This window comes from Protobothrops mucrosquamatus, unplaced genomic scaffold (genome assembly GCF_001527695.2).
Source record: "Protobothrops mucrosquamatus isolate PMUCROS unplaced genomic scaffold, P.Mucros_1.0 scaffold1036, whole genome shotgun sequence".
NCBI classification, from domain to species: Eukaryota; Metazoa; Chordata; class Lepidosauria; order Squamata; family Viperidae; genus Protobothrops; species Protobothrops mucrosquamatus.
Genome location: NW_015387268.1, coordinates 25,274 through 52,429, shown reverse-complemented (window position 1 = coordinate 52,429; position 27,156 = coordinate 25,274). Strand labels below are relative to the sequence as shown.

The 27,156-nt window shown below is 52.1% G+C and overlaps 1 protein-coding gene across 1 annotated transcript; it reads right to left on the bottom strand.

Moving 5' to 3' along the window:
• Positions 1–1,191: 1,191 nt before the first annotated feature.
• BRD3 (bromodomain containing 3) lies at positions 1,192–27,156 on the bottom strand. Its single transcript, XM_015819973.1, has 11 exons — positions 26,956–27,156; positions 25,124–25,261; positions 24,736–24,883; positions 16,335–16,564; positions 15,726–16,097; positions 13,702–13,830; positions 12,262–12,453; positions 9,238–9,473; positions 8,576–8,868; positions 2,625–2,753; positions 1,192–1,323 (listed from the first exon to the last, which is right to left on the bottom strand). Exons 1-11 carry the CDS (start codon positions 27,154–27,156, stop codon positions 1,205–1,207), a joined length of 2,187 nt encoding a protein of 728 aa, XP_015675459.1. The 3' UTR covers positions 1,192–1,204.

Below are 27,156 nucleotides of genomic sequence, written 5' to 3'. Positions count from 1 at the left end.
TTGCTTGCCCACCCTCCCCTTCCCCAAAGCATATTCTCCCACCGTACCTTGAGGTAAACGTTTTGATTATTTGGAAACCTGCACTCGCACAACACACGTGTTCTGGCAAGGAGGGAGCCCGGACCGCAGTTCAGCCAGGGCACCGCCTCGGACTGCCTGCTGTCAGGGGCGCCTTGCCATGGATCTGGCAGCCCCTTTGTTCTCACAGAAGCTGCCCTGCTGCTTGGAGGGGGACAGAGTGAGGGACTCCCCGCCCTTCCAATGCCAGGATCAGAACGGAAGCCCAGGCTGCTCCCTGGCTGCTGGGAGACCCCGAGCAATGGGGCTCCGCAGGCTCCCTCTGCCCAGTGGCCAAGGAGCCAGGCTGCTACGGCCTTCCTGCCCCCCCAGAGGGTGATGGGCAATGCCGTCCTGCACAGGCAGACGCAAGGCCTTGCCAAAGGTGGCTGGGCAACCGCTTGCTGGGCCCTGGTCGCGTCCACTGCCCTCAACAGGGCAGCCACCTCTTGACAGGTTTTTCACAACCAGAGCATGAATCTATATATTGATTAAAAAAGGTAAAAGAAATATCTAAAAAGGTACGCTTTAAAAAACAATCCACAGTACATGAGCTTTTTCCCTCTTATCTATAAAAAAAGATTAGGATCTTCATCCCAATGGAGAAGGGGAGAGGGCTGCCTGGTGGGGCCGGGGGGAGTCGGCAGACCAGCAGATTAGAACATGGCCGACCGGCCGGCCTTGCCACACTGGCCTCCTCCCACTGCAGTACCGTTCACTGAGGTTGCTCCCCCCTCCAAAATCCCCCCCCCATCGCCTTCCAGGAGAATCCGCCCTGTGGCCTGGCCAAGGAGCCTGCCAGAAAGGGCAGAATCGCTCCCCCTCCGGGCTTCGGCCATGGTGCAGGCGGGGGGGGGGGGCAACAGAGTCTCTGTCGAGTTCTCCTTCAGCATTTCGGGCTAAAAAAGGGTTTAGAGACTTTAAGTGATGCAAATTGTTTGCCACCAAGTCTAGTCGGGCGTTTGACCTAATAAGAGCAGGAGGAAACTCTTCTGAGGAGGGATCGTTCTGTAACACTTGAGTCCTTTAAAATGGCTGCAAAAGAGTGGAAAACGCAGACTTGGTCACGATGGAAGAGAGGAACCGTTAGAAAAATAAAACGAGGGGACAGAGATTCCAGTCCGGACAGGCCAAAGGTCCCCCCTGGTCATTCTGAGTCGCTGCTGTCGGAACTGGAGCCGCTGGAGCTGCTGCTCCCCGACTCGGAGCTGCTGCTGCTGCTGAGGTGAGACGGGCCACCGGACGGCGCCGAGGAGCCGGATTTTTCTAGCAAGCAGGAAAAAAAGGAGCAGAGGAGAGCGGTCAGCTGAGCCCCAGCTGCTTGCCCCCCCCCCCCCGCTTTGGCCTGCTCCCCTCCCAGGTCTCAGGCCTGAGATACCTGTCTGTCTGTCCCTGTCTTCTTTTGGGCAGCAACCCCTGGGGAGGGGGCTTCCCTGCTTCAGCTCAAAGCCCCTACAGAAAGCAGCCTGGGAGTCTGGCCTTGGGGAGGGGGGGGGTCCTGGTTGATGCTTGAAAAAGCTGGCTCAGTGCTCAGGAGACCACCAAGAGATCCCAGGGCTGGGAAACCTAAGAGTTGCTGTTGCAAGTCATAGCCCAACTTTGAGGCAACTTCATGTTTTAACACATTTTTGAAACTCAAGTCTTCTCTCCCCCAGCCCCCCCCCCCCAGCAGATTAATCAGTTATATCCAAGTGGCAGGTGAGACCAGCCCTGCCAATGGCTAACACAATGTGCTAGGACGGGGGGGGTGTCTCCACAGTGTAGCTTATAGGTCCACCGAGAGGCTGAGAAACTGAGTGAAACAGCCAGGATGTGGCTGCCACGTGAGAGCCAGGGAAGAGGGTGGAGGAGACGGGGATGCGTGGCTGAGGGGAATCGGGAGACGAACCATGAAGGCAGCCACCACCACAGGGAGGAAGGTGGCCAAATCTTTCCCACTGGAGACAGGTGGATGAGAGGGACCGGATTTGGCCCCAAAACATCCATTCACGGTATCAGAAGAACACACACACCCCTGCAGCCCTTCAGAATCCCTGCATCTTTGCTCCCGCTCGGCTGGCCCCGAGCTTCTCCCTGGAGACACCTCGGGTGGGACCCTCTGTCCCCCCCCCTTTGACTGTGAAAGGCAGATGGAAAGGCTGGGTGCCTCTGCTGTCCGCAATGTCGGCCTGCTTGCAGCTTTAGCAGAGCCCTCCTTGACCTCTCTGCCCCATGCCAAGGAAACATCCTGGCGCTCCTGCTGCCAACACCCAGGCCCTGCGGCTCTTTGGGGAACCACCGGGCAGTCAATATTGCCTAGCAGGGCTGGCCATGGCATGCCCTATTTTGATAGCAGGATGGATGGAATGGAAGCCTAAAAATATAAATAAGACCCTGGTTTATGAAGAAAACCTCTAGCGGCAGGTTAGAGCTGCCTGGGGCCCTTCTGCCTCTCGTGGGAGCCGGCTGGAAAGCCCTGCTCCAGAGCGCCCAGCACTGGCCTTCCTGGGGAGGGGCCTGGGGGACGGAGCCTTGCCTGCCCTGGCGCTGGGGCAGAGATGAAGGGGGGGGAGTGGGCCCCCACTCACCTTTCTTGGCTGGCTTCTTGTTGTTGCTCAGCTGCCCGCTCACGTCCTGCAGGCGCTTCTCCAGCTCTTTCTTCTTTTCCTGAGCCATCTCCTCCTTGGACTTGGCCGCCTGCTTCTTCCCACTCGCGGCTGTGGGGAGGAAAGCGGGAGGGCTCAGACAGGAGGAGAGCCGGGATCCCAATTTCCCGGGAGGGCAAGAACACCACAGGGAGGGCCCATCGGGCTGCACCGGACGGAAGGCTCACCCGCTGCAGGTGCTGCATGAGGCCTTGGGCTGAAGGCGATTCCGGACCGTGGTCCAGACGGCCAGGGCTCAGCTGCCCCCCTGCGACAAGGCCAGGGCCACCAGGGAGACGGGGAGGGGGCTCAGAAGGGGGGGACCATACCACAAAGGGTGGGGGCCCAGCTCAGGGCAGGGCTGACTCAGCCAGAAGCCCCCAGGCGTGGAAGCTCCGCAGGCCTTCCTGGGGCCTTCCAGAGGCCCAGCCCAGAGCAGCCAGCAGAAGATCAGGAGGGGCTGGAACCCGACCCCCCTCCTTCCACGGGAGTTAATGGGAAGGGCCACCCCCTCCACAAAAGAATACAAATTACAGAACACCCCTCTCCCCATGGAACCCATCCAGCAAAAAGGGAAGCCCCCTCCCCTCAAGGTTGGCCCCTCCTGGAAAGAAATTTTCTCAACATCCGGGCGGCAGCTGCTCTCCTCCTGCCACGGAGAGGGTCCTCACCCCCAGCCTCACTCCCCCAGGCTCCAGGGACACAGGGTCCGTTGATGTGTAGAGAAAGGGAACGCTCAAGAAGCCCAAGCTGAATTACAGAATGTGTTGTACAAACTCAGACTTGACAGTTGGTTCTTGGGATGAGATATTGAAGTGGGCCCTGACAACGAGCACGAGAACAGATCAGTGATGTATGAAGGAAATGAAGTGTGTACGACAATCTATGTTCCTATTGATTGTCGAACACACTTTACTTCCCTCCCACGCTTAGCCAGCAGAGAGGAAGGCAACAGCACCAGGGGTCTCCTTCACTGGTGCTAACCGGCTGGCTGGTAACTGACCAGGAATGCTTGGGGTCATTTCAGCCTTATGTGTGGACGTCTGTGTGCAGATGTCCAGCGCTCTGCTTCCCTCGTCTTTCTCCTTTTGGGTGCCCGAGCAGCCTCTTCTTCTGGACCTTGCCCCAGACCTCTGAACGCGTGCCTCATCCAAGAGGAGATGTCCAAGAAGGCCCTGCCGTCACTTTGCTGTGGCCGAGGAAATGCCCTCATTGCCGAAACCGTTTCCTGGGGTGAGAAGAGGACCGGCAAGGCCCTGGATCCTCTCTTCAGAAGTCCAGCTGCGCCTCCGCTTCCCAAGGGGGGCCTGGCATGGTTGAAAGGGGTGTGCAGAGAGAGGAAAAAGCGGCAAGTGCCTGTCTGACCACTTGAGCTCCAGGATGTCTCTGCCATGTCAGCATTCCTACCAAATATCTCCCTCCGACCAGTCCGCTCCCACAGAGAGGGCCTCCTTAGGGTGCCATCGGCCAGTCAATGCCGGCTGGCGACCCCCAGGGGGAGAGCCTTCTCTGTGGCAGCTCCTGCCCTCTGAAATGACCTGCCCCCCGACCTACGTACAACTACGGACCTGCCCCTCTTCCGCCGAGCCTTGAAAACCCATCTATTCCATGCGGCCGGCCTGGCATAGTTTTGATTGGGCTTTGCTAGGGGTTTTATATGGGGTATTTTAGAGCAGGCTTTTTATTCAATATTTATTGTGATTTTTATTATTGCCTGTTCACTGCCCTGAGTCCCGTAAGGGAGATAGGGCGGTATATAAAGTTAAATAATAAATAAATAAATAAACAAACTCCACGTCCTTAAGCCGGGTACCTGCTTGCTCCAGGTGCCAGCACTGGCAGGGCCTAGGATTGGGGGAGAGGACTTCCAGACACGCTCACTTGGACACCCAACAGTTGAAGGACCGTTTCAAGCCCTGGTTCAGGGACCCAAAGCTCAGCTCCCCATTTCCATGAGGCCACCACAGGGCCCTTGGGGCACCCCTGAACACTCAGGCTCAATGGCAGATCAAAGGGGAGAGCAGCTTTAGGAATGGGCCACCCAAGTAGTTAAATCTCAGAACGGATGGATGGTGCCCTCTCTTGAATTTAAGGAAGCCAGCAATCACTGGATTTGGGGTTAACCTAGACAGACACTGAGATCTTTTTTTTTATTTATTTATTTATTTATTTATTTATTTATTTATTTATTTATTTATTTATTTATTTATTTATTTATTTAATTTATATACCGCCCTATCTCCCTTACGGGACTCAGGGCGGTGAACAGGCGATACTAAAAACCACAATAATAAATAAATAGTTTCTGTTCTAAAATCGAATAACGGGCCTGTTCTAAAAACACCCCATACAAACCCCCCCACTAAAACATAATCAAACTACGCCAGGCCGGCCGCACGGAATAGATGGGCCTTCAGGGCTCGGCGAAGAAGGCGCAGGTCCGTAACTGTACGTAGGTCGGGGGGTAGGTCATTCCAGAGGGCAGGAGCTGCCACAGAGAAGGCTCTCCCCCTGGGGGTCGCCAGCCGGCATTGTCTGGCCGACGGCACTCTAAGGAGGCCCTCTCTGTGGGAGCGGACTGGCCGAAGGGAGGTGTTTGGTAGGAGGCGGTCTTGCAAATACCTAGGTCCAGTGCCACAGAGCGCTTGGCAAGTCTTGATGACTGCATGCCCCAGTTGACCTTTTGGAGACTCTGAATGCTATCCAAGCCCCACCCGCAGTAGAAATGGGTAGCACTCTCTGGGAACTCCTGTGTGTAAATCTCTCTCTCTCAACTTAAGAGAGCAAGTAGATGAGGGTGGAGGTTCATTCTCCAAGCTTGTGGGTTCATTTCCAAACGTCTCGTTACCAGGATAGGCAAATTCTCCGGCGGGATTTAGGGGCTGTCACAACCAGCAGACGCCCGGCCGACGGATGTGTCCGTAGCCTTCTAAGTCTGCCAGGACAAAGTGCAAGAGGGCCATGATGCCAGCCTCAGGATTTGTTGATGTGATTAAAGGAAACTGTGAAGCACCCATGGATTCAGGATGGGGGAGATGCAGCCCGTCTTCCGTTGGTGGACTTCAGCAAGGGCCTTTGGCCTGGGCCTTCCTTCCAGGTCCACCTCTGCTCCTTGATTGGATCAGTAGGGCTTTTCCCCTCTCCCCCCGTCTGCTTTAATCCAAATAGTTTCAACAGCTTCACCACGCTGGATTTCTGAATCACCCAGTGGGACTTCCTCCCCTTCTTTCTCTGCTGTGCCTCTCAGACAAATGTGTCCTTCAGCTGCTACAGCCAAATTCCTTTATTATTTATGGAGAGTATCATTTACTCAGAGTATTCCTCTGCTCACTCCATTAAGTGCTCGTCTCTGTTAAACAATTGCATTTCCCTTCCGATACTATGAATTCACGCTCCCTCTCCCTAATCTCGTCTTTACAGGTAGTCCTCGAATTACATTTGTTTAGTGACTGTTCTAAGTTACAATGGCACTGAAAAAAGAGAATTGTGACTGCTTTTCACACTTATGACCATTGCAGCATCCCCATGGATCACGTGTACAAAATCCGGGCACTTGGCAACTGGTTCCTATTTATGACGGGTGCGGCGTCCCGGGGTCACATGATCTCCTTTTGAGACCTTCTGACAAGCCAAGTCAATGGGGAGCCAGATTCACTTAATGACCACAAGATTAACTTAACAACTGCAGTTATTTGTTTAACAACTGTGGCAAAAAGGTCATAAAATGGGGCAAAACTCAACAACTGTCTTCCTTAGCAACAGAAATGTCGCGCTCAATTGTGGTCGTAAGTCGAGGACTGACTGTATTTATTTGCTCCTTTGCGGACTTGTGTCCCACCTTCCGGAGCTCAAGGCAGGGCCGAGAAGCCTGTGAGGTGAGGCGGAGGGAGGCGCGGCGACTGGCCCAAAGGGTCCCAGGGAGATGGTGGGGCTGAGGTGGGCCTGGGTCTCCTCAGGGCCTCCCCCTCTGCACCGACAGGCAAGTGGGGATCTCCCAGGAGCCCACACAGCTCCTGAGCTTCCACTGAGGGGCCCCAGAAACCCTGATTATACCAACCCTGCCATCTTCTGCTAGACAAGACAGGCTCTCCTCGGAGGTTCCCACGTCAGTGTCTTCGTCCCCCATTCCAACGGGCCTGGTTTAGTCCTTGCCAGGTACAGCTGTCCTCGGGCCGGCAGTCTATAATCCATGGGGGGGAGGGGGTGTCCCAGAATAGCCAATCAATCATTCGCCCCACAGTCACCTTTTCTCTTCCAAGTCCTCTTTCATGGTTGAAGGAAAAGGGTGGGCCAGAATCCCACTCGGGCCCCAGGCTCTTGGCTGCTTCCTAGCTCTTCAGGGTGCGGCCACTGCAGCTGGTCTCACCACATCCACCTGCTCCAGCAGGAAGCAGCGATGGTCAGGGCGCTGCTAAGGCCCGAGGGATGTCCGGCCCCATCCCTGGTCCCAGCTTCGGTCTGACCGGCTTTGCTGCTTTGCTGCATGCCTCTCTCTCTTCAGGGTCCCTTCTGCTCTGCCCTCTTTTTTCCCCCCTTTTCCAGCGGGGCTGTCTTCCAAGGCAAACGGGAAGCTGCTGCTTCTGAGCTCTGGCGGTGCAGAATCTCTTTTCTGCCTCCTATGCTGGGCTTGTCTGCTTAATTTTCCTGATGGAGAAAGATTTGCTTCCTCTGAAGGTGGCCAACCTCTCAGGCTCTCTCAAACGTCCTGCCAAACCTATACGGTTCCACCACAGGGAATACGTCTTTAAGGACCCCTGCTGCACTCCGAGGGCAAAGGCCGGTGCTTTCATGCTCTTCTTAAGGACAACCTTCAGAAAAAGGTTAACACTCACTTGCATCTAGGAAGCTGGCATTCACCCATCATTTAACCATGGGAGCAACTGACTATCACGGTATGAGGGAATGACCAGGGGTGGGGGGGAGGAGGGGGGAGAGAGAGAGACAGGGACTAGGGAACATTCAGATAAGGAGGGGGAGCCCAAAGCTGCACAGTGGACAGAGAATGAAGTTTAGAAAGGATCCTCCCTAAATTATCAGGATGTAAAAGGAGACAGCAGGTGACTTGTACCTTCAGACTTCCAAGGTTCTGTTAATGCAGCTTTACAATAAAGCAGAATTAGCTCATCTGCTCTATCTGAGAAGGCTGGAACAACATACAACACGGAAAGCAAATCAGAACTGTGAGGGCTCCAGGGCAGCTACCAGTCAGAAATCAGAAAGATCTTCTCTTCTTCCAGCATGTTGCCTTCTTCTCAAGAGCCTTCCCATTAGTGGGGAAGCAGAAGCACACTGCTCACAGGAGGCACAACAAGGAAGAGGGAAATGAAGCCCACCAGGCGGTTAAAAGTGAATCATCCCCCAGCACCACCTGCTCTCACAAAGCACTCTCCCAGCTGGGCCGGGGGGGGGGACCGTGACCCCGCAGCAGACAGGAAACCCTGGGAGGGTTTGGGCTGCCTGGGGCTGGTGGTGGAGACAGAAGAGTTGCCTGAACATGGAGACCAGTGGAGAGGCAAAGAGCAGAGAGAACAGCCTGTTCTCAGAGCAGGTGTGTTTCCCTGCTCTGGGTGTGTGTGTGTGTGTGTGTGGGGAGCTCCCCAAAGTAGCAGCCTGGGCAGTGGGGCTCTTGGCTGTAATTTTCCCAGCTCGTTTGAACCCAGTATTTCTTTTGCTGGCATCTCTCCCACACCAAAATTGCTGCCGATGGACAGAGAGGCCCTTATAAATCGTAAATAGATGAGGAAAAATATAATTCTGATCTCCCCCCTTGTCCAACTGAAATTGCCGCAGAACCCCAGAGGCTTCAGGAGCCCCGGGAACTTCAGCCTTAAGAGGAAGCCGGGAAAGACACCCCCCACCACCACCATTTCTACGGCGCGAGGAATCCCACTTACAAAATGGCTTCCGCTGTTTTTTCTGCAAGCAAGACTTGACATATCTCTCGAGTTCCCGCAGGGTGGTGGGCTTCAAGGTTTCAAAATCGATCTCGATCTCGTCGGGATTGGAGTCCCTGAGGGAGGGCTCTCGCGACTGGATGATGTGCACCACCCGGCCCAGCTTCTCCCCCGGCAGGCGGTTGATGTCCAGGCTGAGCTGGCGCTTCTCGTCGTAAGTCATAGGGAGGCCCTCTTCCTCCTCCTCCGAGTCGTAGGTCGCTGAGGCTTGCTTCCCGGCCTTCTTCGGCTGCCTGTGGACAGGAGGGGAGCAGTCAGGGCCTGCAGCTCAGAGCCCCCCCGCCCTCCCCCCGGCAAGGCCCCTTTGGAACCTCTCCCCAGCCTGGCGGCCTGAGAGGGTGGGCCGGCTCTCAGCAGGGAGCCCACTGCCGGGGATCCAGAGAGAGAGAGAGAGGTGGGCTCCCACGGGCCCTTCTTGCATTCTTCACCCTGCTGGTCCCCGGGCAGCCTTGCCAGAAATGCCACTGTCCTTTTGGCACCCCTTCTCCAATGTCACTTGCCACTTTGTGTTGGCCAGCTGCATAACATCTTTGGGTGGTCCTGGGTCCTCCTCCCTTGCCCCCCTGCCCCACCCAGCCTCAACCCCGTCCCGGAGCGCCTACCTGTTCACGGGAAGTGTGCTGTTGGCCTTCTTGGCAGGGGCTTTCTTCTGCTGGGGGGCTTTCGCTGGTGGGGCCGTCTTGGCTTTCTTCTCCTCCTCGACTTTTGCCTTGTGCTTCTCTTTCTCCTTCTCCTTCTCCTTCTTTTTCTTCTCTTTTTCTTTCTTCTCCTTCTTCTTCTTTGGCTTGTTCACCGGTGCTTGCGAGAGGGCAGCCAGCTGCTCATGGACGGCCTTGAGCTGAGAGGGAAGGCGAAGGAGAGAAGCTCAGCTGATCAACGACACCCTCGGCCCGCTCAACCCCGGCCACGTCTGCGCCCAGCAAGAGGATGGGGAGGGTGGCCGCCGCTCCCCTCCCCCCTCTCCCCCCCCCCGCTGCTCTTGGCCTCAGGCAGGCCAGCCGGCTCAGGGGCGAGACACCTTCATGGGACCAGCAGCTCCCAGCCGTTCAGGCTGCCGGGCCCGGAGCCTCACCCCAGGCCCAGCCCAGGCTGCAAGGGACTGGCACAAGCTGCTCCTCGGCGGGCTGCGTGCGTAAGGCTTTCCCGCTGGGCCACAGCGCGGCTTACTTGCTGGAGCATCGCATGGGAGGTGAAGATTGCAACGGCGCATGTTTTTAACCTGGCATGGACTAACTGTGATCCAAGAGGCAAGTGGAGAAATTTGTTTCCTTTCATTTAATTTCAAGTGGTTATTGATAGTTTGTATATTGATTTTAACTTATTTTGCTGGATTTGCTATTTTTTAACTTCTGTGAGCTGGCCAGAGATGGGCAGTTGTACAAATCAAATCATAAATAAATAAATTTAAGCAAATTTAAATCCAATCTAGCTGAAAAGAATCCCCTTCCACCGAGGATCCAAGAATGGTCCCCTTCGGCCACGGCTAGCTGGGGTTGCCTGCAGCACATGGAGGCAGCCCCCCTTTCCCCCTGTGGCAGAGGGAGGGGCAGGGCTCACGGGTGCCCCCCCAGGAGACCCCCACTCGGCAGCTGGCAGGGAGCAGAAGGCCAGGCGGAAGAGACGAGCAGCAGCCTAGGGCCAGCCTTTGCTCACTCGAACCTCTTTCTTCTTCACCCAGAGAGGAAGAGACAAGGCGGGGCGTGTGTGTCGTGTGTGTGTGTGTGTGTGTGTGTGTGTGTGTGTGTGTGTGTGTGTCACGGGGAGAGTCGGGGGGGGATGGATCTGGTCTCCCGAGAGTGGGCCTTGTCCACCGATCCCACCTCCAAAGACCGTCTTGCGCAGAGGATCGAGCGTGGGGGTGCCACGCTTCTCCTCTTTCGGCTCCCACACACTTTCATAAAGGGTGGCAGGAGCTGTACAGTGCCTCAGGCTAGTGGAACTGGTGACAGTGGAACAGTCAAGGCTTCTTTTATTAAAGGGACCCAGATTCAAATCCTCACTCAGCACTGATACTCACCAGCAGCTTTGGCAAGCTGGCCGCTTGGTCTACCTGCCCAGGCTACGTGCAGATGCCACGGTGCTCGTGAACCCCCTGGGAGAAGGACAGGCCCTCCTGGGGCTTCTGCCCTTCTGGTTCCCCTTTCCCCCAGGGGTCCCCCAGCAAGAGCTCCTTGGCACTCCCCCCTCAAGCCTCCAATGAACACCCAGTCTAAAACCTGGCAGGCACCATCCCTTTTAGAGTCAACTATTCCTTTGCTTTGGTTTTAGTTCAGCCCAACTCTAAAATCTGGATGGAACAGAAACTGAAAAATAAAGCATCTGCTGCACACTGTGAATGTTCAAACAAAGACAAGGCAATTCTGAGGCACCTGGGAGAGAAGCATCACTACGTTTATCCCCCATATTCATGAGGACTAGGCACTTGTTCACTGAAAACTAAAGCAAATTCTCAGAAAAATCTGGTGGCAACCCCAGGCATCCTCAAGGAGCAAAAACAGCATTCACCCACAAGGGGCCACGCGACTGGCAGGCCCCATCCCAGCCACACACACCCCGGAGGAAGGCTGCAACTGGGAAGGGCCTGCCGTCATGAGCCCCTCCCAAAAGGCTCGGGACAGAGCTCTCCTGCGGGCCAAGGAACAGCCCTACCTGCCCGGAGCAGCCCACTCCCCTTCTCTGCCCACGAGGGGCTTTCCTGGTCGGTCAGCTTTTGCAGACCCCACACCTGGCCCTATCCCATGGGGGCACTTCCAACTGGCAGTACGGCTGCCCCCCTCGCCCTCAGGGGGATCCGGGAGGGATTCTGGTGGGGCAGGAAGAGAATAGGCTCCCCCCCCCAAGTTCGGGCACGGGACAGGAATGGGGCTGGCCCCCGCCTGCCCTCCTGGGCCAGCACCACCAAAGCACCGACTGACTGCTGGGATGAAGCATTTCTGAAAGGCCTTATGAATTTTATGCATCTGCACACAATACAGAAGGAAAAGCATTTTATAAAAGGGAAAAAAAGGAAAAAATAAACAAATACATTCCATCCATTCCAGTCTCGGGAGTCAATGACCTTGTAGCACTGCCTCAATGATCGGGAACAGTCCTGTGTGAACAAGAAGACAGGCAGGGAAGCAAATCGGGTGTCCACACCGCACCCTGGGTCAGGGGGGAGGGGGGGTCCACGGAACCACACTTTGGCTCTTGGGGAAGCCTGGGACACCTTGAGTCTTTGGTTTCAAGTGCCAAGTTTCTAGTCCTCACTGCTGTGACAAATGTATGAAAAAGGAGGGCAGTTGCTTTTCTACTACCGGTCACAGAGGAGGCATGTGAGTTATTTTACACAACCACCAAGGCGCCAGGAGGATCTCTGGGAGGTGTTGTGGCCACGTTCGCATTTCCTCTGCTCGGCATAGAGCAGCCCTGCCTTTGCCGACTGTCTCAATGTCCTCCTTGGCTACGGGAGGTTTTATAAAGAAAGTGGGACCTGCCGATCAGTCCAGAGGCCCTTCAGGCCAGAAGGAGCATCTCTGCAGGGCCCCGGCTGAGGGTCCCCGCACCGCCAGCGGCCTCCAGGGCCAGGCACGGCCCCTTCGCGAGCGGCTGAGCCCCCAACTGCTCCAACGGCGGAGGCCACCCACCTGCTCTTGCAGCTCTGCCAGCCGCGTGGCCCGCTCCTCTTCCGAGTCCGAGCTGTCCGAGTCCGAGGAGCTCCCCTCACTGCTGTGGCTGCTCTCCGTGCTTTTGCTGACCACGGGGGCAGTGGGCAGAGGGGGCGGTGGGGGGTCAGCAGGCTCGTCCGGCATCTTGGCAAATCGCATCTCAAAGACGTCCTGCAGGAACAGCCAGGTTTGGAGGAGGGCAAAGGTGCCCCCAGAGCAGGCAGCCGCCCCAAAAGAGGCAACCCCCCCCGCCCCACTGCTTCTCCACAGAACTGACTGGAGAAGGACACCAAAGGCAGCCCGGGGCTCCTCTTGGGATGCTGGGACCCCCATCGGAACCGCTGTCTAGCCTTGGAAATGAGAGATTGGCAGGAACCTCTGGGAGATGCAGCCCCAACACAGCTGGGGCAGGCGCCAAGTTTGGGCCAGCTGCCCGAGGCCTCTCCAGAAATGTGGTGAGAGGCCCCGGACGTCCTTCACCTATCGAGACCAACCAGCAGGCAAGTGGCCCCTTCCCTTGACTCCCATGTCGTGGAGGAGGCGGGGGGGGGGCTGAGGAAGACACCCGACCCAGATTAAAGGTAACTCCCTTGAAACAGTAAAGGCAGCTCTGATCCAATGTACAAGCAGAACAAACATGGTGGCGTAAATTATAAGCAATCTGTATGCAAATATCCAACTTTGCATAAAACATAACATGCTATTTACAGATTTCGCTGTTTGAGGGGAACTTTTTGGAGATTTGAAAGGGCAGAATCCACACGTTTTATGGGTAACACGCTCAGGCCCAGGGGAGCACAGCAGAAGCTCCTGAGGGGCTAGAGTGGGGGAGCCCAGAGGCATCAGCTCCAGGCAAACTGCCATTGAGGATGAAGCAACTGTGCTGAGTTGAAATCAAGAGCAAAGGGGACAACCCTGCGATTAAAACTGTTCACGCTTAAGGCCAGCCCTGGTCATTATTGACTCCAGGGGGGAGGAAAAGAGCCGTTAGTCTCCATTGTGAGAACTGCCTGTCAGACATTGTGAATATTTTGTGATGACAGTCATGAGCCTCTGAGATGGAGGTTGCAAGGAGCAAGAGACAGCCGTAGCCGGAGGGGGGGCCCACGGGAGGTCTAGGGGCCAAATACCAGTCCCCGGAGCTTGACTCCAGCAGGGAACTCCGGGGACAACCCTAAGGCAGCCTCTTCAGGGGGAGAAAAATGGAGACTTAAACCCTGCTGGGTCAAGAGCAGCAGGCAAGGAGGTGGCCTGCTGCACCTCTGCCGGAGTCTTGGCTCTGGACCCGTCTCCTTGCAAACCAAGGCAGAACTGACCCAATCAGACCACAAGCCCTTCATTGACACCGCAGGCCCACTGCTCTGCTTCACTCTAGCCCCCCCCTCTTTTTTTCTTCTTCCTGGCAGGGAGCCCCCTTACCTGCAGCTTCCTTGCCATGGCCACCACCTCATGGTCAGGCGGATTGTACTTGTAACAATTGGAGAACATTAACCGAATGTCCGCTGCAAAACCTTGGGCGTCCTGATATTCCCGACCGTCCATTTTTTTCTGCAGAGGAACACAGAAAGGGGACAGGATTAGATGGAGAGGGGCGAGAGGCGAGGAGGGAAATGCCCCCCAGGAGAGACAGAGGACCCAGGCCACTCGAGGGCTGACTTCAAAGGAAAGCAGTGGGCAGGAAAATGCCCTTGAAGCCGCGCTGACCACCTACCTACCTATCCTTAAAGCCCCTCGAGAAGTCACAGAGAGACAGGGAGGCGTGGGCAAAGCCTGAGCAATCAATCACTCAAGGCATAAATTGCTGGGACGTGCAAAGCACAGAAAACCACAGGACTCAGCCTGGCTGGCCTTCCTCTGAAAGAGGCCTGGAGCAGACCTTCGAGGCAGACTGAGGGCACCAGTCAGAGCCCAGAACCTGCTGCAGCAGCCCCAGACCTCCAGCCCAGAACTCAGACTGGCAACGGACGCTGGCTCGGGCCCCTGGGCGTTTCCCAGAGGGATTCCAAGGCAGCCTTGCGTGTGTGTGGACGTGTGGATGGCAACCAGACCTTCCCTTGCCGCCCACTCAGCCCACGGAGGGCAGGGCCTTGCAGAGGGGGGACGTTCTGTCTCCCCTCTTGGGCAGAAGCAACATGGGGACGCCTTTGGAAAGTCCTTTGGGACAAGAGCCATGAAGGCTCAAATCTGCTACCTATGCCCTGGTCCTCTACCGGATGGATTACTGTAACACGCCCTAGGTGGGGCTGCCCTTGAAAAGCATCCGGAATATAGATAGTGCAAAATGGGCCGGTGAGGGCAGTTACGTGCACCCCAAGATCAGCACATGCTGCACCTCTGTCCCGCAAACTGCACTGCTTGCCAGTTTGCTTCTGGATTCAATGCAAGGGGCTGGGAATGGCCTCTAAAGCCCTGCGTGTCGTGGGCCAGGCTATCCGAGGGACATCTCCCCATCCCATCAGACCAAAGGGGTTCCATCTGGCGGGGCCCCGGATAAGAGCTTTTTCTGCCACAACACAGACCCTCTGGAAGGACTTTTCCCTGAAGTGAGGGTGGCCCAGCCTTATTGGCCTTTGGGAAGGGTCTGAAAACTTGGCTGAGCCGTTCAGGGTCGGGATCCTAAGGACGTCGTCTATGAGCTGCTGCTGCTGCAGCTCTCCCTCGCTATGATTTTGGCTTAAATTGTTTTCCACTTTACTTATACAAGTTTATTTTTTGTTGTTTCCATTTGTAAGCTGCCCAGAGTCATATGAGTGAGTTGGGCAGCTATATCAAACCAATAAATATAAAGCCACAGCGGACAGCCCAACCTGGGCTTTTCTTCCCAAGCTGCCAGGGCAGGGCGGCCCCACAGCCCGCTCCCCTGGCCCTCATCCTGGAGGGGCCCCTGAGGGCAGCACTGGTCTCAGGCCTGGCAGGCCAAAGTGTGGCACCTTCCCTCTTCTTGAACTTTACCCAGCCACTTCGACCTCGTCCAGGGGTCAGGGGTCTCCCCAGGCAGTGGCCAGCAGAGGGGCAGAGTGGAGGCGGATTGGCAGCAGCTGCAGCATCCTGGCAGAGGGACTCTGGCCAGATGGGCCAACACAACATGCTGGGCTCACACATGGCTTCTGGTTTTTACCTTGGTGATCTGGAATTGGAGTTGGCTTAACGACTGCATGATTTACTTAACGACCACAGCAAACTGACCTCCTTAAAGACTGTCTCGTTTGGGGACAGAATTTCTAGTCCCAGCTGTGATCATAAGTCGAGGACTGCCTGCATCCGGGCAGGGACCAGAGGCAGGAAGGGGGAGCCCGGCTGGGCCAGAGCCTACCTGCAGGTCAGGCGGGGGGGGGAAGGAGGAGGCAGGCCAGCTCTTCCCCAGCTGCCTCCCGGGCACCCGCCGGGGTCTGCCGGGCAGGGCTGGGGGCCTGGCGGGGGCCCCAGGGGCAAAGGCGACCTGCCTTGACAGTGCTGAGGTCCATGGGGTGCTTGATGATGTCGTGGTAGTCGTGCAGCTCCAGGGCCTCGGCGTCCACCGGCTTGTAGAAGGGCCAGGCGTAGGCCGCGTGCTTCTTGGACAGCATCTCCCTCAGGATGCTGTCGCAGTACTTGAGGTGCTCGGAGAGCTTGCCCTTCTTGCCCGCGTGCTGGGGCACCTCCCCGTCTTCCAGGTCCTTCTTGGGTGGTTTGATGGGCCGGCCACCGCTCTCCCGCCGGGCCACCACTTTGGCCTGCTTTGAGTCCAACAGCTGTGGGGGGGACTCGCTCCGGCTGGCTGTGATGGCTGACGTGGTGGGCGTGGTGGTATCCGCTTTCCGCTTCACCCCCTTTTTCTGAAATCCAAGCACAGCCCATGAGGAGGAGAGGGCGGGTGGGCAGGAGGTCCCCAGGAAGCTGGGTCAGGAGGAACCTAGGGGGGCCAGAGCGATGGCGGTGGCCTCTCTACGACCCGAGACCAGAAACAGACCAACCTCTGCTAAATGAACAGGGAAGGGGTAGTGGGAGCAGCCCCCCAGCCCCCCCTGCCCTGAAGGAGAAGCGCCTGCGCAGAGCGGGGAGGCCCCAATTACCTTGACGATGGGTGGAGTGGGGGGAACGACCGCCATGATTGGGGCGGCAGGAGGCGGGGGAGGCGGCACAGGCGTCGCAGGGGGGGCAGTGATGGGGGTGACGTTCGCGGTGATGGTTGGCACAGGCGTGACAGCAATTACAGGCGTCTGAGATACCGACGGAGGGACGCTCTGGAAGGGCGCTGGGGGGGACGCAGAGGAGACGGCTGTGGCTGCTGGGTGCTGGGCCCCTGCCGGGAGGAAAGCAAAGATGTCTGAGAGGAAGGCCAGGCAGATCTGGCTTTCCTTTGCTGTGGAATTTATGGCATGGGAATCCTCTGTAAAATTTTATTATATTGCATTTGCTTAAAACATTCAAAACAGCGAAGAACACAAGTACAACTACAAAAAGAATGAAATTAAAATGTAAAAACGTCATGAAGAATTCAATGACCCATCAGCTGATACCGAAGCCAGTAAGTTTAGGTTCGAAAATGCAGCCCCCAACATTGGGTTTGGCTTATTTGCAAATGGGCTTATCTTAGAATATATAAGTGATACTCTTTTAAAAATAACCGCACATACTTATGGATAAGCTGAATCAAAATGCCATAAGAAATGTGCCATCCCATGGATACGCCCATTGTGAAGATTTAAAACAGAATCTATTCTGGAAAACAACATTTACTGATACAAATTATGAAAACAATTGAAGTCCTTCAGAATATACTGAAAACAACACATTTATAGGATCAGTTTATCTGAAGGTAGCACATTTGTTACGGTATTTTGGTTAAAAATTTGAGTGTCAGTTCATCTGCGAGTAGAGCCACGGTGGCCCAGTGGTGGTTAGAATGCCACACTGCAGGCTGACTCACTGCCCACAGCCAGGAAGTTCGATCCTAGCCGGTTCAAGGTTGACTCAGCCTCCCATCTTTCCGAGGTGGGTAAAATGAGGACCCAGATGGTTGGGGGGGGGGAGGTCAATATGCTGACTCTGTAAATCGCTTAGAGAGGGCTGTAAAGCTCTGTGAAGCGATATATAAGCCTAAGGGCTATTGCTGTTGCTATATACAGAACAAACATTTATGCTCTAGTTTAAATATTAAATACTAAGCATTAGAAAGTTTTGCTTGTACTATTTAATATTAAACATTTGCATTTTTTGCTTATATCTAAGTCATTTCATCTTTTTAATTAATCTAAGTCTCTATATTACTCACATTTTCAACTAGTAGATAATTCCTCATTTTACATTAATATAACCTATCACTACCTTCCAAAACTTTTTATATTCATCAGAATGTTCTAATTTTTCAGGATTTTTTTGATATCTTTATGAAAAATAGTTTACTACATACTTCTAACTTGTTTTTAAGAAGTGTGATGGGTAAAAAAACTCCTTTATATGTATATAAATTCTGATAATTTTATGATTGTTTTTTTATAAAAAATATATATTTTAATGCAGTACACTGCATGGAAATGCAATAAATAAATGGTTAAAATCTTTTAATAAATGAATAAAGTTACCTGAATTACAAAGATTTTTGTGTATCTTACAAACTAATTAAATTGTATTGAATATAAATTTTTATTCTACAGAATCAAATGCCTTTTTAGCAGGCAGAAAATATTTCACATTAGTAAGATGGCTGTAACAATTTTTAGCATCAGTCTTGTGCAGACAGGGAAATGTAATATGCTTACATATTGTTTAATTCAAATGTAATAGTTTTGCAATTGGTCGGCATCAATTAATCTTATTGTATTGCCAAAATCTGAGCGTATGTCATTATGCTGCACCCATCTCTTGGGTTACTGTTAGATTAGAGATCCTAATTTACACACAATAATGTGAATATGCCTTAAGCCATGGGTCCACAACCCCTGGGCTGCAGACCGGTATCAAACTGAGACCTGCTGGGAACCAGGCAATGCAAGCGGCAGGCAAGCATGCACAGAACTGTGTGCACAAAACAATCCCCTCCCCACCCCTCCCCCCACCGCCGCCACCACTGCCGGTCCATGGAGCCAGGAAGGTTGGGGACCGCTACCTTAAGTGAAACTCCTTTGGGATGCCTTTGCAAAATGTGCCCCAAATGGCCAGTTCGGCATCCTTGCCATTAGGAATGAATGCTGCATGCAGCATCAGCAAGACTCAACTTTGTAAGCTCTATGTGCTTTAATAAAAATAATGATGCAAATGCCTAGAATGACAAATGGTGTGATGGGCAGTGGAAGTCCATATCTATGACAAACAGGAGGTATGGAATAGAAGTGAAAAACTAGTAAAGAACATTAAGGGGGGGGGAGAAAACTAGCTATGTTATGTGCCTGTCAAACTAAAAAAAAAAGAGGGGAAGGATAACACATGTGAATGAAGATGGTTTGATCTTGTGCAGACAGGGAAAGTGCACATGTGAAATAAAGATTTAACTAAGGATGAAAGAGCCACAATGATCCTCAGAAGTAGGAACTGGCCTCACGAAAGTTATTCTGACGGCAGACAAGAACAAGAATTGGTGGGTGAGGCAACAGAGGTATGTTACGCTAGACTGATGGGCCACAGCAAAAGAATCTGCAATCAGTTCTAGAAAAAAGCCGCTGGACCCTCTGAATGAAGGCCATCAGAGGAGGTAGCCTGTTCCACTAGACAGATGAGCCAGTGAGGGAGGGAACAGCAGAAGAGAGAGACGATGGAGCCGTTTAGAGACCCAGGAATGAGCCTCTGATTATCAAAGGGCATGTTTCCAAATACACAGTTGGGCCACCACTTTGCACATGGAGAAGAAATGAATTGAAAAACATTACTTGTTAGATTGCTTGTGGTAAAAACTAATGAGAAGTGGTGAAGCTGCGAGAGGAAGGAGAAGAACAGAACAGAAGCTGGAGGGGGCCTTGCAGGTCTTCTAGTCTAACCCCCTGCTCAAGCAAGAGACCCTATACCAGGGGTGTTCAACTTGTGGGCCACAGCCTGGTACCGGGCAATGGCCTGTTGGTCACCGGGTTGCAGGAATGGCTGGCAAGTGCATGCACATGTGTACGCACCACTCACTCACAGTGGCACCATCACACTGGTGCTAGCGGCCCTGTTTGCAGACGCGCGCAGGGGCTAGCGGCCTGTTTGCGCACATATGTGGATGCTAGAGGCCCACTTGCGCATGCACGTGGGCTCTAGCCCAGGGGTCTGCAACCTTAAACAATCAAAGAGCCACTTGGACCCGTTTCCCAGAGAAAAGAAAACACTGGGAGCCGCAAAACTTGTACGCACACGCACATACAAGGGGTGGGGAGCCTGATCGAAGAGTTTAATTAAAAAGAAATAGAGGCTGCTGTGCATGAGTTCTCTCTCTATTTCTCTATTTCTCTCTCTCTCTCTTTCCTCTCCCTCTTTCTCTTTCCTCTCCCTCTTTCTTTCTTTCCTCTTTCCTTTCCCTTTCTCTTTCTTTCCTCTCCCTCTTTCTTTCCTCTTTCTCTCTCCCTCCCTCTCCCTCTCCCTCTCTCTCTCTCTCTCCCCCCCCCTCTCTCAGATCTTATGCTCACCTGGAAAATTGGCTTCAGGCTCTTCTCCAACAAGCTGACACACATTATTGGGCTGGCTCTCTCCTGCCCTTCCTGCTTCCTGTAGAGATGCAGCAAAGGGAGGAGCCCCGCCCAATAAGCTTTCAGCTTGTCGGAACAGCGTGAGGCTACTCTCTTTTTTACACACACACACACACACACAGAGAGAGAGAGAGAGAGAGAGAGAGAAGAGGGAAGTGCAAGTGCCTCTCTCTCTTTCTGTCTGTCTCTCTGCAAATGGCAGAGGAGGCTGGGAGCCGCAGGAGAAGGCTCAAAGAGCCACATGCGGCTCCGGAGCCACGGGTTGCTGACCCGTGCTCTAGCCCCACCGCCGTACACGTGTCCGTTTGCACATGCACGTGCGCGCACATTTTCCTGCTCCTCCCTTTCCCTCCGAGCCCCAACCCGGAAAGGTTGGGGAGCGCTGCCCCAGACCATCTCAAACAAGCGGCTGTCCACTCTTTTCTTAAAAACCTCCAGTGATGAAACATCCACAACTTCTGAAGTTCCACTGTTTCTGATTCCGCTGTTTCTGAGAGATTCTAAACATGGAACCAGCCACTGTTTAGAAATGTGAGTAGATGACTTTGGAGGAAAAAGGGACACGGATGAAAGAAGGGAAAAGGACTAGAGTGAAAGCAGAAACTTTGTAGGAAAAGAAAGTCCTTTATGGACCTGCATCAGAAGACAGACCATCTGAAACTTCCAGTCCTGCGCGGTAGCGACTGGTCGCAGGCTTGCGGACTGCCGCACCCCCACAGCCAACTTTCATCCTGCCTAAAGACCCTAATGGGTCCAAGCCACCCCGGAGAGTCGGCAAAGAAAGAAGGGTGCCCCGGCGATTCTGGAATGACAGCGGTCGTTCCGTTAGTCTTGGGGAAAGCCTTCTAACCCGACAAGAGAAGGGCTGTATTTCATCGATCAGCCCAAGCTACTTGCAACCGGAGTTCAAAAGAACTAACCAGCACTACAGTAAACAGAGTGCTTGAAACTGGGTGAGGAATCTGATTTTCCCTTTTCTATTTTACACTTAATTTCCTAATTTCCTAGAAAAGATCCCCAAGAAGCAAAATACCTCCGAGAGTGAAGGAGGGGGACTTCTGCCCCATCCTTATACTAACGGAAGCAGCGAATTAAAATTTCTATGGAGGATCAAAATATATGGTAGTGAAATAAATTTATAAATTTGAAAGCTAAAATTTAACTTTGGACAAGTTTAAGTGTAGAATGGTTAAGACTCTCATTTTAAAGACCATTGTTCATATTGAAAACTAAATAGATGCTGACACCTAGTGGTGGATGAAGATTATGACAGCTATGATTTCCATAGAGAACTTGCCAAAAGCTGGGAAAAGCTAATCTGTGTTTGTGACCTTCAAAACTTTAATAATAAAGAACAGCTGTGACAAAAAAAAGACAACAATCTGGGCTGCAGACAAAGAGAGAATTATAAACTTTAGAAAAAAAAAACTTTTTGGAACTCTTCGGATTACAAATATCTATTTAACAGCACTGTCGTTAACCGATGACTACCTGCACGGCCTCCTTCAGAGGTGATTGAAACATCCCCACACCCAAAGAAGCATTAATTACTGCTCATCTCCATCCCCTCACAGGAGATCCTGAAGGGCAGGGATCGGATGGGAAGTGGTGGGACTGGCCCAGCAGAGGGCGCTCTCAGCTTCCCTGAGCTTCCCGGACCCACCTGAGCAGGCCCGGGCCTGGCCCCACTGAGCCCCGCTGGCTGCAGGCGAGCGCCTCGTCCAACAGACGCTGGGAGAATCCTCCACCGCTGCCCTTCGGGGAGTCTTGGCAAACCTGTTTCCCTAAAAGTAACACCCTGCCTTAAAAAGGGGCCACAGGTGGTCCTCGACTTGCGACAGTTCGTTTAGTGGCTGTTCAAAGTTAGAACGGTACTGAGAAAAGTGCCTTGTGACCGTTTTCACACATGGCCGTTGTAGTATCCTCATTTTGATCAGGTAATCAGAATTCAGACGCTTGACAACTGACTCCTATTTATGACGGTTGCAATGCCTTGGGATCACGTGATCCACTTTTGTGACCTTCTGACAGCAAAGTCAATGGGAAAGCCAGATTCACTTAAAACCCTGTTACTAACTTTAACAAACGCAATGATTCACTTAACAGCCGTGGCAAGAAAGGTCATAAAATGGGGCAAAACTCACTTAACAACTGTCTTGATTAGCAATAGAAATTTTGGGCTCAACTGTGGTCGTAAGTCGAGGACTTCCTGTATCTCCTAGAGCAGGGGTAGGCAACCATGGCTCTTTTATGACTCATGGACTTCGACTCCCAGAATTCCTGAGCCAGCCATGCTGGCTCAGGAATTCTGGGAGTTGAAGTCCATGAGTCATAAAAGAGCCAAGGTTGCCTACCCCTGTCCTAGAGTCTAGACAGAAAAGCACCATTGCAATAATGTAGTCAAAGTGACTAAGGCGGTCAACTGGCATCAAAAGTGAATAAATCATTAAAGTATTAAATAAGACAAAAGAAATGTGACGTTTTTGATGGAGCTATGGAGCTGTTGTGAAAAGGAATGAAAAGGTTCAAACAAGAAGCCTGACGCAAAGGGAGTGGAGTGAGGCATAAAGAGGAGGGAGCAAAGAGGAGAGAATGCGGGAGGGCAGCGTTTTAAAGCTCTCGGGGGGGGGGGGGGGACGGTAGCCATGTGTTCAGGAGCACATCCAGACCGAAAGCTACAGGTCCCAAAGACAAATGGGATGTGAAGAAGCCCTAAGTGGTGGAAGAATTTTGAGCAATTGGAAGGCGGCAGGCATAGATGGCATAACTGGAGGATACAAATGTGATTTGCTTATGAAACGGCTGTGCAATTTGTTTAATGTATGTGAAGTCTTCATGTCCACCTGGCAATTGTTGCCATTCCCTTATACAAATGGTGAAAAAGCAGCCTGAGGAGCAGAACCTCTAGTTTGCTCAATGAGTTAGGGAAGCTTTTGCTAGAGTTTGGTGGACTGGAAGGGAACAAGGCAACAAGCAAAATCTGGCAAGTACAAGGCAGGGAGGGAGGGAGACCAGATTTCTGTCCTTCAGCAGGGCACCGAGAACCGTATGGAGGGGAGAAGGTTTGCTCCATATTTGTGGAGTTGGAGAAAGAATACGCTAAGGGTGTTAAAGACTGTTTGCTCAAAACGGTAACCGAGGTGTGTGGAAGCAAGAGACGGCTAAGAATAAATGAAATAGCTCAACACTGGCAAGGATTAAGAGAAAGACGTGCGATGTCCCGTTGATTGTTTAACGTATTTCTGGATAAATCCAGAAGGAATACTGGGCAGTAGAAGCGTGCTGGTGGGGTGTGAAAAAGTATTAGCTCTTTTGCATAATGATGATGATGATGATGATGATGATGCATTGTTGACTGACAATCTGAATGTACTGCAATAAATGATAATAAGACTCTTTGATGAAATGTGGAGGATGAACTTGAGAATTATTTTTTTGAAGACCAAGGTGCAAAACATTTCATCCAGTACGTGATCGTGCCTATTATGGAAGAATTTTGACCGACAGTGGGGAGATGGATGAAGACATTTTAAGATGTACACATCCTGGCAGGACAGCAGCCTGCATCAAGCGATTTCTCTGAGAGGCAAATGTTCGCTAAAAGAAGCAAAATGGCTACACGCAGGCGTCTGCTTCTGCCCACTTAGTTACATCAAATACGAGAGTTATATGGCTACATCAGGAGACACATAAAATGTAAGTTGGAACCAGCAGGGATGGAGAATTTAAGAAGTCTGTGTAGTAAAACAAGAAGAAATAAGATCAGAGATACATGCGTGCTGAACTGGTGTGGAATGAATTCAAAAGTGAGTGACCAGTACGAAAAGAGTGTATCAAAGTAGTCTGGTCACATTATGGAAAAGGAGGAGGACAGAATTGCAAAACAAATACATGAAGATGGGGGTGGGGTGGAGGCCTTGGGTTCTGTGCTGGAAAATCAACAGTCCCCCAATAAAGTTTCCCTTTAACAGACTATTCCCATCCTGGCCCTGAGAATTTCATTTTTGTTTCTTAAGGGAGGGACTTTCCACTTTTCCCTATTACATTTCATTTGGTTACTTTCAGCCCTACACTGTGTAATTGATCAAGAATATTTTATATTTTAGTCCAGTCATCAAGGGTATTAAACAAACAAACAAACAAGCAAACAAGCAAGCAAGCAAGCTCTGTGGCTCAATTCTGTATCACCTGTTTAAGAGGTGGGCTTTCCTTCCAAACCATAATGAAAATACGGAGCGGGGGGGGGGGACTTGGCACTCTGGACTGAATCTGGTGCCCCCTTCTCAAGGCCTTCTCCATGCATGAACTGCCCGTGACATCTCCATTTAACCCCTGCGCTACCCAACCTACTCCTTACTAGTTCGGGGTATTGTTTTAATTTTTTCTGCTAAATCAAGCTACACCACATCTAAAGGGAAGGCGTGACCAGCACCGGTGTGTGTGTGTGTCCCCTCTTGGGGATGTGCCCTACTGGGTTCGGCACCAGCCAAGACCCCAAGGCAGGAGAGGCGGGGTGGCAGTGATCATCGGAGAATCTCTCTTGGCCTTCAGGGGCCAGGTCCCCCGAGTTTCCAGATGGGAGATCCTGCTTCTGAGACTGGGCTCCTGGGATCAGCATGATATCCATGTGTTTTATTACACGCCACTTAAAGTCACGTCGAAGCGCAAGATAGGTGGCAAGTAAGTTTAATAATAAAAAAATAAATAAAATAAAATTCCCAGAAATGTTTCCCTGCTTCACTGCCTCTTCCCTTTCCACGAACACCATCGCTATGGCAAGCAGGCCCACATGCATCTCCCAGCCTTCATCTCTCACCTGGGTTGGGGGTCCCAGCCGCCATCTTCCGAGCTTTGCCTTTAGGCACGGGAGGCAGCAGTTCCACTTCCTCCTGAGGCATCTGGGCCACTTTCTGCAGGAAGATCTTTTCCAAGGCTTGTGCCATGAGGACAATATCGTCCGTTGGCTGGCAGAGAGGCACAGAAAGAGAAGGCAACACAGAATAACACAAGGCAAACCGAAACCCGAATGCCCACACATTCATTGCTAACTTTTGGGACAGAGGCCGTTTGGCCTCAGAGGGTTTGGGTCCGAGGGAGAAAATTCAGAGCCAACACTCCCTCTTGGTAGTGGCCAAACAACCTCCTGAACGTAGCCTGTAAATGCCACGAGACCCCCCCAGGAAACAGCAGACTAGATCCTTTACCTTGTTGTAAATGTAACAATTGGTAAACATGGTGTTGAAATCCTGCATGCATTCACTGGCGCTCCAGTAGTAGTTGTGCTCCAGGCGCTTCTTGATGGTGCCCATGTCCATTGGGTTCTTGATGATTTTGTGGTAATCCTGTTGGGGGGAGGAAGCAGTCAATCTTTCACTGGCATCCCGGGGATGACCACATAAGATGGCCAGCAAGAGAGGCTCTGTCAAGGGAAGCCCTAAATTCTGACACTGGGGAGTGATGGATGGGGCAATCAATCAATCAGAACAGAGCTGGAAGGGACCTTGGAGGTCTTCTAGTCTAACCCCCTATACTATAGGAGATGCTATACTACTTCAGACAAGTGGCTATCCAGACTAGGGGAGACATGATAGCAACATTCCAGTATTTGAGAGATTGCCACAAAGAGGGGGGGGGGTCAACTTATTTTCCAAAGCACCAGAGGGCAATACAAGAAGCAATGGATGGAAACTCATCAAGGAGAGAAGCACCCTGGGATTAAGAAGAAACTTCCTAACAGTGAGAACAATTAACCAGTGGAACTGCTTGCCACCAGAAGTTGTGGGTGCTTCATCACTGGAGGCTTTTAAGAAGAAGAGACTGGACAGCCACTTGTCTGAAATTGTATAGGGTCTCCTGCTTGAGCAGGGGGGTTAGACTAGAAGACGTCCAAGGTCTCTTCCAGCTCTATTCTGATTGTTATTTAATTGGAAAAAATCTTTTTCAAAAAATGGGCAGAAAATTCATAGAAACAGGGGAAGAAATTACACTATAAAATGAAAATATCCCCTTTCCTGAGTGTCATGGATGAAGCAGCAACACCACAAATTATGGAGCCCCAGTGGCGCAGTGGTTAGAATGCAGTATTGCAGGCTAATTCACTGCTCACTGCCAGATGTTCAATCCTGACTGGCTCAAAGTTGACTCAGCCTTCCATCCTTCCGAGATCAGTACAATGAGGACCCAGATTGTTGGGGGCAACATGCTGACTCTGTAAACCACTTAGAGAAGGCTGTAAAGCACTATGAAGCGGTATATAAAGAAGTTGCTATTTTGTGTTTTCCTGCCTTTTATCACAAACAAAATGTTGAGCCAGATGGAGAGTCGCTTTTGCTCAATGATGCCTACTTGGCTTTGTTTCATTTGAGAGGAGTACCAAAGTGCCATCGTTCCATGTGAGTGATCAGGTTTGCCTTGGCTAAAATTCAACAATATTTGGGGAGGGGATTCCTTATTTTCTTCTGGATTTCAAATAAATAAATAAAATAATTGTGGGAAGAGAGAGAAAGCAGGCTGACTGGCTATTCCGCTTTGGGAATCTGGACAGTTAAGGCAAAATCCTGCAGGATCTGAGCCAGTAAGCCATCAGAAAGCTGTTATTTTTGCTGTTATGGTGTAGGCGATGCAATATTTACTCTCCAAGGACGGGGTGGGAATCTCACCATTTAGCAACACGAGCACCTGGAGAGTGACTAAAGAATTCTCTTGGGAGGCAGGATGCTGACTGCTGCCTCAAAACTCAAACTCCACATACACAGGGAAACAGTGGCTGTGTTATGGACCGATAACAGGAGACCTGCCCATCAAACACAGTCTTTGGATGCAACCAGAGAGGCAACAAAACCTCCTGAATCTCGCTTTGCACCTAAGTTGACACTTAATTTTAACTGTTTGCAGACAGCTTCAAAAGACACCTTCACACAATGTGATCTATAGCATGTCCCAATTTTAAATTTAACCGTGTTGCAGGTTAAACGTTAAATGTCTTGACAGAGACATAAAAAAAGAGAAAGCCACACGCCCAAGAAATGTCACTCACCGGTAAGTTTAACTTAATGGCGTCCACTGGTTGGTAGAAGGGCCAGGCAAACTGGTGCTTCCACAGGGTCTTCACCACCACGTTCTGCATATACTGCAGTTGGTTCGTCTTCCTCCCAGGCTTGCTAGGGTTGGTGACCTCTGGGGGAGGAGGATTGACTGGCCCCTGGGGGGCCTGGATGGCTGATGTAAGGGCAGACAT

Bases quoted from the DNA above. Each gene is read 5' to 3' on its own strand.
- BRD3 (XM_015819973.1), bottom strand. From the start codon at position 27,156: ATGTCTGCCCTTACATCAGCCATCCAGGCCCCCCAGGGGCCAGTCAAT. The intron at 9,474-12,261 runs GTGGGTGGCCTC...CTTCCCTCTCAG, and splicing joins TGGCAGAGCTGCAAGAGCAG to CTCAAGGCCGTCCATGAGCA. The intron at 1,324-2,624 runs GTGAGTGGGGGC...CCTGCTTGCTAG, and splicing joins CAAGAAGCCAGCCAAGAAAG to AAAAATCCGGCTCCTCGGCG.